Source organism: Bombina bombina, chromosome 2, assembly GCF_027579735.1.
Source record: "Bombina bombina isolate aBomBom1 chromosome 2, aBomBom1.pri, whole genome shotgun sequence".
Lineage (NCBI taxonomy): Eukaryota > Metazoa > Chordata > Amphibia > Anura > Bombinatoridae > Bombina > Bombina bombina.
Genome location: NC_069500.1, coordinates 916,739,044 through 916,751,936, shown reverse-complemented (window position 1 = coordinate 916,751,936; position 12,893 = coordinate 916,739,044). Strand labels below are relative to the sequence as shown.

The window sequence follows — 12,893 nt, the reverse complement described above, 5'->3', positions numbered from 1 at the left end:
CTATAGGAAAACAATTTTATAAATATGGGGGGAGGTACTAAAGGTATACCGGGCCTGTCCCATTCTTTACTAACAATGTACGCCACCCGCTTGGATATAGGAAAAGCTTCGGGGGGCCCCGGGGCCTCTAAGAACTTTTCCATTTAACATAGTGGTTCTGGAATGACCAGATAATCACAATCATCCAAATTGGATAACACCTCCTTAAGCAGAGCGCGGAGATGTTCCAACTTAAATTTAAAAGTAATCACATCAGGTTCAGCTTGTTGAGAAATGTTTCCTGAATCTGAAATTTCTCCCTCAGACAAAACCTCCCTGGCCCCCTCAGACTGGTGTAGGGGCCCTTCAGAAACCATATCATCAGCGTTCTCATGCTCTACAGAATTTTCTAAAACAGAGCAGTCGCGCTTTCGCTGATAAGTGGGCATATTGGCTAAAATGTATTTGATAGAATTATCCATTACAGCCGTTAAATGTTGCATAGTAAGGAGTATTGGCGCACTAGAGGTACTAGGGGCCTCCTGTATGGGCAAGACTGGTGTAGACGAAGGAGGGGATGATGCAGTACCATGCTTACTCCCCTCACTTGAGGAATCATCTTGGGCATCATTTTTACTAAAAAAATTTTATGACATAAAATACATATAGTTAAATGAGAAGGAACCTTGGTTTCCCCACAGTCAGAACACAATCTATCTGGTAGTTCAGACATGTTAAACAGGCATAAACTTGATAACAAAGCACAAAAAACGTTTTAAAATAAAACCGTTACTGTCACTTTAAATTTTAAACTAAACACACTTTATTACTGCAATTGCGAAAAAGTATGAAGGAATTGTTCAAAATTCACCAAAATTTCACCACAGTGTCTTAAAGCCTTAAAAGTATTGCACACCAAATTTGGAAGCTTTAACCCTTAAAATAACGGAACCGGAGCCGTTTTTATATTTAACCCCTTTACAGTCCCTGGAATCTGCTTTGCTGAGACCCAACCAAGCCCAAAGGGGAATACGATACCAAATGATGCCTTCAGAAAGACTTTTCTATGTATCAGAGCTCCACACACATGCAGCTGCATGCCATGCTGTCCTCAAAAACAAGTGCGCCATACCGGCGCGAAAATGAGGCTCTGTGCCGATATATCATATCAAAATACCCAGAATAAATGATTCCTCAAGGCTAAATATGTGTTAATAATGAATCGATTTAGCCCAGAAAAAGTCTACAGTCTTAATAAGCCCTTGTGAAGCCCTTATTTACTATCTTAATAAACATGGCTTACCGGATCCCATAGGGAAAATGACAGCTTCCAGCATTACATCGTCTTGTTAGAATGCGTCATACCTCAAGCAGTAAGAGACTGCACACTGTTCCCCCAACTGAAGTTAATTGCTCTCAACAGTCCTGTGTGGAACAGCCATGGATTTTAGTTACGGTGCTAAAATCATTTTCCTCATACAAACAGAAATCTTCATCTCTTTTCTGTTTCTGAGTAAATAGTACATACCAGCACTATTTTAAAATAACAAACTCTTGATTGAATAATAAAAACTACAGTTAAACACTAAAAAACTCTAAGCCATCTCCGTGGAGATGTTGCCTGTACAACGGCAAAGAGAATGACTGGGGTAGGCGGAGCCTAGGAGGGATCATGTGACCAGCTTTGCTGGGCTCTTTGCCATTTCCTGTTGGGGAAGAGAATATCCCACAAGTAAGGATGACGCCGTGGACCGGACACACCTATGTTGGAGAAAGGAAGCTTCCCAGAAAACAATTTTGTGTCTACTTCATGCATAGGCTCCAACGGAGCCTGATGCAACACTTTAAGAGCAAGATTTAAACTCCAAGGAGGAGCCTCAATCTAAACATAGTTCTGATCCCAGCAGAGCCTTAACAAATGGCTGCACATCTGGAAGCTCAACGAACCTCTTGTGCAGTAACACAGACAGGGCCGAAAACTGTCCCATCAGGGGACTTGCAGAAAGGCCCTTCTCCAATTCATCCTGGAGAACAGAATAAGTAGGTCCTCCACACCTTATGATAGATGCGATGAGCAACCAGCTTATGAGCTTGATGAGAATAAAAATAACTCTCTCAGAAACCCCTCTCTTGGCTAGAACTAAGCGTTCAATATCCACGCAGTCAGCCTCATAGAATCTAGACAATAATGAAAAAGAAACCTTGGTCAGCAGATCCCTGCGACAAGGTAACTTCCACGGAGATGATGACATCTCCACTATATCCGAGAACCATATCCTTTGCGGCCAAGACGGAGCAATCGTTATCACTGACGCCTTCTTGACTCGAAACACTACACTAGGAAGTAGTGGTAACAGCCAGAAAGGATAAATTAGATTGAACCTCCAAGGCACCCCTAATGCCTCTGTTAGCTCCGTCTGAGGATCCCTGTACCTCGACCCATACCTGGGTAGCTTGGTATTGAGACATCATAAGATCTTCTTCTAGCAAATCTCTGCAAACACTCGGAGTGGAGAGACCATTCCCCTGGATGAAAGGATTGTCTGCTGAAGAAATCCGCTTCCCAGTTGTCCACACCCGGGAATGTGGATCGCTGACAGCGAACAAATGTGGGTCTCCCCCACACCAGAATCTGAGATACTTCCCTCATAACTAGGGAGCTTCTCGTTCCCCCCCGATGGTTGATGTAAGCCACCGAGAATATATTGTCTGATTGGAAACTAAATAACTGGGACGAACCCAGCAGAGGCCAAGCCTTCAGAGCATTGTATATGTCAAAATGAGGTCAGGAGGGAGCTTTATCCCGAGACCATAAGCCCTGTGCCTTCCTGGCACCCAAAACAGCTCCCCATCCTGACAGACTCGCAACCATAGTCACAATCACCCAGGATGGTCTTAAGACGGACGTCCCTCAGGACAAGTGATCCGTATAGAACCACCAAGAGAGTGATTCTCTTGATTGGTTGTCCAGATAAATCTGTTGAGACAAATCCGAATGATCGTCGTCCCACTCCTTCAGCATGAGCACGCAGTTGCAACAGTCTGAGATGAAACCTAGCAAGGGAAATGATGTCCATGCTGGACACCATGAGAAAAAGCACCTCCATACACAGAGTCACAGATAGACTTAAGGAGATCTGGGGGGCAAGACGTGTTGAAGCTAGCTTGCAACGTCTCTGATCTTGAAAAAGCCCAACATAACGGGTGAAACGCGTTGAAGGAATTGAGCTGTTTATCCTGTCAAGAACAAAGATATTCTCCTTTTTTCTAATACTAGGTACCTAGTTTAACCCACGCGTGATACACGCTAAGTGCGGGCTTCCCTTTGTGGAACACGGACGAAACCTGATATATGCGAGGACTTTATACGGTAACAATCACTCCCTGGAACTGTGAGCAGGGTTAAACACTCGCACATCACCCAGACCTGATCAGACGCAGGCAAGACAGGCTCACGAGTACGGCTACGCCAACTATCTGTGAAGAGCGGGGTAAGTGTTGTCAGTCTGACTCCCCCCAAGCTGTACAGAACTTGCTATTACTTATAACCCGATAATTAAAGGGCCGGCTGTTTGGCCGTAACATAACATAAAGACTGCCATAATCTGAAGCATTAGAAACCTCAGCAAGAGGATTTGTATAATCACCTCCAGTTGCTGTAAAGCAATCATCAGTTTCATCAGATATACCGATATATTTGGCCACATTATCGACATATTTTAACATTGACTATATTGTTATACACGGAGAAGAATGCATGATCACTGAATATAAAAGCATTCTGTTATTACTGTTTTTAAGGTGTTTCTACAATTAGGTGGTTATTTGGCCAATATATACTAACAATTTTATAGGGAGACGTCCCTTTTTAAGGTATATTTTTCTGTTTTGTTCTATTTTGAGGAATATTAAATGCATTACTGATTTTATACCCTCATCGTTTTTCTATTAAATTATGCTCTATAGTGTGGAATATAAATATTAAATATATTTTTTGTCCTATACGCAATTGATTTTCAATTTTTTACCTAGTTAGCGTTAAATTATGGTATAAATCAAATTTGATAAGATGTATCTCCTTTTTTACCCTCTGCTATCTATATTATCTGCTACTAATTTATTGGAATAGGTGTGGTGATATATCTAGCTATTTAGCGCTATCTCAATATTTAGTCTGATAGAAATTTGATAGAAATATTCTCATGTCTATGGAGACTATTATAGTACCCATGATTCAACTCGGGTACTTGACACAAGAGAACTCTCTCTAGATTATCTTCCATCCATGGGAACGAAGAAGACAGAGGGGAGATTCCGAATGGTCCCATCTTCGAAAAATTTCTTGAAGCCGTAGCTAGACAAAATGGAAAGGCAATAACTGGAAGTGCTGGTCCAGGAATGCAACCTTAGGAACTGGGAGTGGTCCTAGAGGATTGGTACATGAAGGGAGAATCCTTAAGATCTATCGTGGTCATGAACTGCCCCTCTTGAACTAGGGGAAGAATGGCCCTTATTGTCTCCATCTCGAATGAGGGGATATATAAAAACTTGCTTAAGCCCTTTAGGTCCAGAATCAGTCAGAAAGTTCCCTCCTTTTTAGGGACCACAAAAAGGTTTGAATAGTATACCAAACCTCTCACTGTGATAGGTACTGGGACAATAACTCCTAAGAGGACAAATCCCATACACGGCCCAGAAAGGCTACCCTTCCTTACTGTGTCAGGAAGACAGAAGGAATCTGCGCTTGGGTAGCTGAGACTTAATACCTATCTAGAAAACTTGAGCTATGACCTCCAGGACCCATGGATCCTGCATGTCACTGCACCAAGCGACTGAAAAGAGCGACATACTGCCCCCTACATGACCCAGAAGAGGACAGGGGACCACCCATTCATGCCGACTTAGACTCTGCGGGCTACTTGCTCTGCTTGGATTTATCCAGGACTAAGCCGGTTTCCAAGAGCTCTTAGTTTGCTCTGGCTTAGCGGAGGACAGCTGACATGGGCTTTATCAGAACGAAAGGAACGACAATTGTCCCTTATACTAGTTCATGTACTCTTGAGGTAGGAGGGCACCCTTGCCCCCTTGTGACCGTGGAGATAATCGAGTCCAGGCCTGGACCAAACAAAATCATTCCCTTCAAGGGGAGGAAGAAGTCTAGACTTAAAAGTCAAATCCGCTGAACAGAAAAAGCTGAAGCCACAGCATAGCGAATAATCTGTCAGATAAAAGAATTAGCAACCCTCAAGGCTGTAAATCTTTCCTGAGGAACATCAAGGGGACCCACCACTTTGATCAAATCCTATAAGGAGTCACACCAGAAGGTATTTTCTCCAGCAACCGCGGCAACAGCCGCCGCCGGTTGAAACAAATATCCTGTATGTTGAAACATCTTTCGTAACAGAGTTTCCAGCTCTTATCCTTGGGCTCTTCAAACAAAGAGTACGTTTTAGCAAAGGTGAAGATAAACGCCATCCCATTTAGGGACGGAACCTCATAACTCCATTGAGAGACCAGGGCCGGTAACAATTTGTTAAAGGGAGAAGAGGGGAAAAAAGGAATACAATCCTTTCCCCTTCATTCCAAATAATGTTCGCCATCTAACAGGAGCAGGGAAGTCACTACCCTGTCCTCAAACTCTATTCCATATAGGAATTAAAGGTTCAATAGGCAAAATGACCTCTGGAACCTCTGAATTCGCCAAAAACTTCCTTTAGAAGAAAGCGCAAATTCCTAAAACTAAAGTCTGGTTCCTCCGCAGCTGGAGGTTTAGAGGCAGCAGACCCGACCCAGAAAGTTCATACTCTGAAGACTCAGAAAGAACTTCATCCTCGGATTACCCTATCAGTTAAATCCGAAAAATTATTTGATGTACTCTGGGAAGGAGTGTAATATGTAACTTTTTGCTTGCGCTTAGCTTGGCGAGGTAAAGCATTAAAGGCCGCAGACACCTCCTTCTGAACTGAAAAGGCCCCCTCCAGATGGAGGCTCAGCAATGCTACGGGAAAACTGCATGTGTATAGAGATAAGCATGTAGGGTACGAACCTCACTGGACGACAACTCCTTAGAGGTGGACGGCTCCGTGGTATCAAACACGTTTGATATCACATTATCAAGGCATATGGAACATAATTGAGAGAGGGAACTAGGGCCTCTTCACCATATAAACGGGAATTACTCTTTATGAATAGAGGGAGTGCCCTCTAAAGTAACAGAATCCTCCATCGCTAGTGCAATAACCGGATAACTAGAGAAATAAAACATTTTATTAAAAAAATGGCACCCTTATACCCCAATGGCTGGAGCATTTACCACCTCCTATGACCCAGACAGTAGAGATTTATGACTCCTCTCTAATAGGTCAAGAAAGAGGGAATGAATCACATAGTGCACAATGCAGGACTGTCAGTGCTATGAGAGAAAGCACGCCAAGCCTGTAAGCTGCATGGGTCTCAAAGTGAAAGTGAAACCTGTATATTTCATAACAGCTGATGAGCCCATAACATCTCACACATAAAGCAGCATAAAATCAAACAAACATATAAGATTATTATTCCCCCTTGTTCAATAATCCCCCTAAGGAGATATTAACCCTTGATTCTATACAGATAAAAGGAGTCACGCTGTGACCCTGTCTTCTTGCGTTATCATACATGTATAAAATATGAAACGATCTTACCAGAATCCACGCCGTGGAACAGGAACACGGCCCTTCAAGTGTGGCAGATAGTAGCATTGCTTCTGACATGGACTTGAGTGAAGAAAGCAGGCAGCGAAACTCGTCAATGCGGATTGCATATGGAGCTGTTAATGAGTCGGGATGGTTTCGCAGAAAGACTCTTCCGGCATCTCCGGACTCTAACTTTCACCCATGCTCTCACTGAGAGGCTGACAGGACTACTTAAAACTCCAGTCTCATCTTGAAGAGTACTACCCTCCATAAGAGACTACTCCGAAATCTTCTAACAATTTTCTGCCAACCTCCTGAGACGAAAGGCAAAAAAATACTGGGGTTATGAGGAAGTGGGGCGGTATTTAAGCCTTTGGCTCGGTGACTTTGCCTCTTCTTGGTGGTCAGGTTCAGTATTTCCCAAAAGTAAGGAATGCAGCTGTGGACTCTTCCCATATTAAGATGGAAATACACATACACACACATAGGTGTATATGTAATTAATTATTCACTTGAACATAAAATTAAGAGCAATAATGCAAAATTTATTTTAACATTTCTAATAAGAACATGAGAAAACAATTAAAAATGATGTATAACTAAGGCTATGCATTTCATTCTTGCAACATATTTAAGCAATAGACTGTGGGTTATATGCCCAAATGATAAGACTTAACTAAAGGCAAATGTTTACTATTTAAGAATTACCTTGGCCTAGCAATAACGCCACCATTTCTTCATGTCCTTCCCTTGCTGCTTCCATGAGTGGTGTGTAGCCTTCATCATTTACCTCTTCAAGGTTAGCACCACGCTCAATAAGTAAGGCTGCCAACTCCACGTGACCACCACATGCCGCAAGTGTCAAAGGAGACTCAAATGAGTCAGCTGGCATGTTTACCTGGGCTCCACTGTCAAGAAGTAACCGGGCAACCTCAACATGACCATCCTGGCAATATCAAATAAAATTACATTACAAGTGCAAATAGTGGTTGCATTCTCATTTAATCAATCCTATGTTAAAGGGACATGAAACCCCAAAAAAATATTTCATGATTCAAACAGAGCACATAAATTTAAACTACTTTCCAATGTACTTCTTTTATCTAATTTGCTTTTTTCTCTTGGTATTCTTTATTTAAAAGTATATCTACATAGGCTCAGGTGCTGGGAGATAGCTACTAATTGGTGGCTGCCCATATATGCCTCTTGTGATTGGCTAACCAAATAATTGATAATAGAAGTAAATATGTATGCTCTATCAAAATCATGAAAGAAAATTGTTGGACTTAAAGGACAAAAAGTAAATAGTTGTTGAATGTCACTTTAAGTTTAATAAAACTTAGTTCAAGGGACATGGTACTGCAAATATTCCAAGAGTTCTGCATAATGTGCTTGCTAGAAGTTACTTTTAAAAATAATTTGGGATGCTTCCGGGCGGCTGCCATGATGGTCGTTTATTTTAGAGGCTGAAGAGTCTGGCATATATTCCTGCTGCATATAGCCAGTCTATGGTACCATCTCTGATCGTATGTGACATATCCTAAAACTACAGACTTCGCTGAAGAATTTGAGCTGCGTTGTGTTGCCAACTTCAGTCCTGAAGTACTGGAACGAGAAGGTACGCAGTAGTGGCCTAGAAACAGGTCAGACCTTCATCTAAATCATCCCCCCCCCCCACCCCCACCCCCACGGTAACTACGGGTACAACAGCTTATAATGATGTAATGTAATGTGTAATGAGAGAGATCAAACATAAGTGAACCATATCAAACATTTGTTGGCTCAGAGCTTTTGAAGCAGAGATGTCTGAGATTTGTTTAGCAAATGGAGGCCCTTTGACAGGAGGGAGAATAAGATGACCCAGTTTATACTGGATTCCTTTAGGGACTTGGAAGAAGAGCTGCACAAACTTCTCTTTCTGCCACCACCTACCGAGGGAGTACTACCCGCTACCACTGACAAGCCACTCTTGGATTAAATCCGTGAACCTTCACCTTCCCTATTGTCTCCGGTCAGTACAAAGACACCCCATTCCTATAGCCAGATAGACAGAGTATGCTGGTAACGCATCCGGAGGAGCCCTATTACCCTCGGAACATAAGCAGAGGAAACCTGTGGTTACCGAAGCCCAAAATAGGGACCCGGAATCTCCCGATGCTTTAGAGCTGTTGGTATCCAAACTTATGGAGAGAGTGGAGGCCTTTCCCGATTTAACGGCCAACTTAATTTAGGACTACCACTTAAAAAACTGCCTATCTGAAAGTTTATTACACTAGATCTAGTTTTCATCTTTGTTTTTTGAGACATAGGGATCCCTTCTCTATATATTCTATATGCTTAACTTATAATACATATTGTTGAATAATTATCATATCATTTCAATCCTTAGGTCCAAGAGTGGCCTATTTTGTTATTTTATTTCCTCCTCAAAGCCCCCCAATATATCTCAAATCTAATTCAGGAGGCCCAAGAGAGACCTCTTTAGTTCTCTGGGGGAAATAATTTAATTTCATATCTTATCATTTGTCAAGAGGACACACTAACAGAAAACGGAGGTTCAATATTTATTCATATTTTTAGGCAACATTTTTATTAATGGATGTTGTTATTTGGAGACTATGTAACTCTCAATGTTATTTTTGGCTTGAAATTGTGTGAAATAATTTGCCTGTTTTACTTATCTTAAAACCTCAATAAAAAAAAAATAATAATTTGAGCTTTTTAATGAGAAACACTGGCTAATTAAAACACTGCAGAATTGCAGAAAGGCAAAAAAAGAAGCAGAATGTTAAACACAAGGCTAGTAAAGGTACCCTGAAAATGATTAAACAGTCAACTCTTAAAATGCTCATTTCCTGCCATATCGCCAAAATAAAAGTTCTTACACATCTAAACCTGACAATCTCTTTTTTAGTATATTGTATGTCTTTTTTTTTATAAAAACACTTTTGTGGCTCCTAAAAGGTTATGGCTGGCTCCTCAATCTTTTTGCTAGTTCCTAATATGAATTAACTTTCAAACTATTTTACAAACCTTAGGACCAAAAAAACATAATTTATGCTTACCTGATAAATTCCTTTCTTCTGTTGTGTGATCAGTCCACGGGTCATCATTACTTCTGGGATATAACTCCTCCCCAACAGGAAATGCAAGAGGATTCACCCAGCAGAGCTGCATATAGCTCCTCCCCTCTACGTCACTCCCAGTCATTCGACCAAGAATCAACGAGAAAGGAGAAACCAAGGGTGAAGTGGTGACTGGAGTATAATTTAAAAAATATTTACCTGCCTTAAAAAACAGGGCGGGCCGTGGACTGATCACACAACAGAAGAAAGGAATTTATCAGGTAAGCATAAATTATGTTTTCTTCTGTTATGTGTGATCAGTCCACGGGTCATCATTACTTCTGGGATCCAATACCAAAGCAAAAGTACACAGATGACGGGAGGGATAGGCAGGCTCATTATACAGAAGGAACCACTGCCTGAAGAACCTTTCTCCCAAAAATAGCCTCCGAAGAAGCAAAAGTGTCAAATCTGTAAAATTTGGAAAAAGTATGGAGCGAAGACCAAGTTGCAGCCTTGCAAATCTGTTCAACAGAGGCCTCATTCTTAAAGGCCCAAGTGGAAGCCACAGCTCTAGTAGAATGAGCTGTAATTCTTTCAGGAGGCTGCAGTCCAGCAGTCTCATAGGCTAAACGAATTATGCTACGAAGCCAGAAGGAGAGAGAGGTAGCCGAAGCCTTATGACCTCTCCTCTGACCAGAGTACACGACAAACAGGGAAGACGTTTGTCGAAAATCCTTAGTTGCCTGCAAGTAGAACTTGAGGGCACGAACTACATCCAGATTGTGTAGAAGACGTTCCTTCTTTGAAGAAGGATTCGGGCACAGGGAAGGAACCACGATCTCTTGATTGATGTTCCTGTTAGTGACTACCTTAGGTAAGAACCCAGGTTTAGTACGCAGAACTACCTTATCTGAATGAAAAATCAAATAAGGAGAATCACAATGTAAAGCTGATAACTCAGAGACTCTCCGAGCCGAAGAAATAGCCATTAAAAATAACACTTTCCAAGATAACTTTATATCAATGGAATGAAGGGGTTCAAACGGAACTCCTTGTAGAACGTTAAGAACAAGGTTTAAACTCCATGGCGGAGCAACAGTTTTAAACACAGGCTTGATTCTAGCTAAAGCCTGACAAAAGGCCTGGACGTCTGGATTTTCTGACAGACGCCTGTGCAACAAGATGGACAGAGCTGAGATCTGTCCCTTTAATGAACTAGCCGATAAACCCTTTTCTAAACCTTCTTGTAGAAAGGACAATATCCTAGGAATCCTAACCTTACTCCAGGAGTAACCTTTGGATTCGCACCAGTATAGGTATTTACGCCATATCTTATGGTAAATCCTTCTGGTAACAGGCTTCCTAGCCTGTATCAGGGTATCAATAACCGACTCAGAAAAACCACGTTTTGATAAAATCAAGCGTTCAATTTCCAAGCAGTCAGCTTCAGAGAAGTTAGATTTTGATGTTTGAATGGACCCTGTATCAGAAGGTCCTGTCTTAGAGGTAGAGACCAAGGCGGACAGGATGACATGTCCACTAGATCTGCATACCAAGTCCTGCGTGGCCATGCAGGCGCTATTAGAATCACTGATGCTCTCTCCTGTTTGATTTTCGCAATCAATCGAGGAAGCAGCGGGAAGGGTGGAAACACATAAGCCATCCCGAAGTTCCAAGGTGCTGTCAAAGCATCTATCAGAACCGCTCCCGGATCCCTGGATCTGGACCCGTAGCGAGGAAGTTTGGCGTTCTGGCGAGACGCCATGAGATCTATCTCTGGTTTGCCCCAACGTCGAAGTATTTGGGCAAAGACCTCCGGATGAAGTTCCCACTCCCCCGGATGAAAAGTCTGGCGACTCAAGAAATCCGCCTCCCAGTTCTCCACTCCCGGGATGTGGATTGCTGACAGGTGGCAAGAGTGAGACTCTGCCCAGCGAATTATCTTTGATACTTCCATCATTGCTAGGGAGCTTCTTGTCCCTCCTTGATGGTTGATGTAAGCTACAGTCGTGATGTTGTCCGACTGAAACCTGATGAACCCCCGAGTTTTTAACTGGGGCCAAGCCAGAAGGGCATTGAGAACTGCTCTCAATTCCAGAATGTTTATTGGTAGGAGACTTTCCTCCTGATTCCATTGTCCCTGAGCCTTCAGAGAATTCCAGACAGCGCCCCAACCTAGTAGGCTGGCGTCTGTTGTTACAATTGTCCAGTCCGGCCTGCTGAATGGCATCCCCCTGGACAGATGTGGCCGAGAAAGCCACCATAGAAGAGAGTTTCTGGTCTCTTGATCCAGATTCAGAGTAGGGGACAAGTCTGAGTAATCCCCATTCCACTGACTCAGCATGCACAATTGCAGCGGTCTGAGATGTAGACGTGCAAAGGGTACTATGTCCATTGCTGCTACCATTAAGCCGATCACCTCCATGCATTGAGCTACTGACGGGAGTTGAATGGAATGAAGGACACGGCATGCATTTAGAAGCTTTGTTAATCTGTCTTCTGTCAGATAAATCTTCATTTCTACAGAATCTATAAGAGTCCCCAAGAATGGAACTCTTGTGAGAGGAAAGAGAGAACTCTTCTTTTCGTTCACTTTCCATCCATGCGACCTTAGAAATGCCAGAACTAACTCTGTATGAGACTTGGCAGTTTGCAAGCTTGAAGCTTGTATCAGAATGTCGTCTAGGTACGGAGCTACCGAAATTCCTCGCGGTCTTAGTACCGCCAGAAGGGCACCCAGAACCTTTGTGAAGATTCTTGGAGCCGTAGCCAATCCGAATGGAAGAGCTACAAACTGGTAATGCCTGTCTAAGAAGGCAAACCTTAGATACCGGTAATGATCTTTGTGAATCGGTATGTGAAGGTAAGCATCCTTTAAATCCACTGTGGTCATGTACTGACCCTTTTGGATCATGGGTAAGATTGTCCGAATAGTTTCCATTTTGAACGATGGAACTCTTAGGAATTTGTTTAGGATCTTTAAATCCAAGATTGGCCTGAAAGTTCCCTCTTTTTTGGGAACCACAAACAGGTTTGAGTAAAACCCTTGTCCTTGTTCCGACCGCGGAACCGGATGGATCACTCCCATTAATAACAGATCTTGTACACAGCGTAGAAACGCTTCTTTCTTTATCTGGTTTGTTGACAACCTTGACAGATGAAATCTCCCTCTTGG

At 42.5% G+C, this 12,893-nt stretch overlaps 1 protein-coding gene across 4 annotated transcripts in view; it reads right to left on the bottom strand.

The window, feature by feature from the left end:
• The window catches only part of ANKRD17 (ankyrin repeat domain 17), a 584,488-nt gene that overhangs the window by 432,372 nt on the left and 139,223 nt on the right, over positions 1-12,893 (bottom strand). For all 4 annotated transcript variants that reach the window (XM_053703322.1, XM_053703325.1, XM_053703327.1 and 1 more), the window contains exon 8: positions 7,359-7,596. In XM_053703322.1, coding sequence (XP_053559297.1) covers positions 7,359-7,596 — 238 coding nt within the window. The remainder of the gene's footprint in view (positions 1-7,358; positions 7,597-12,893) is intronic.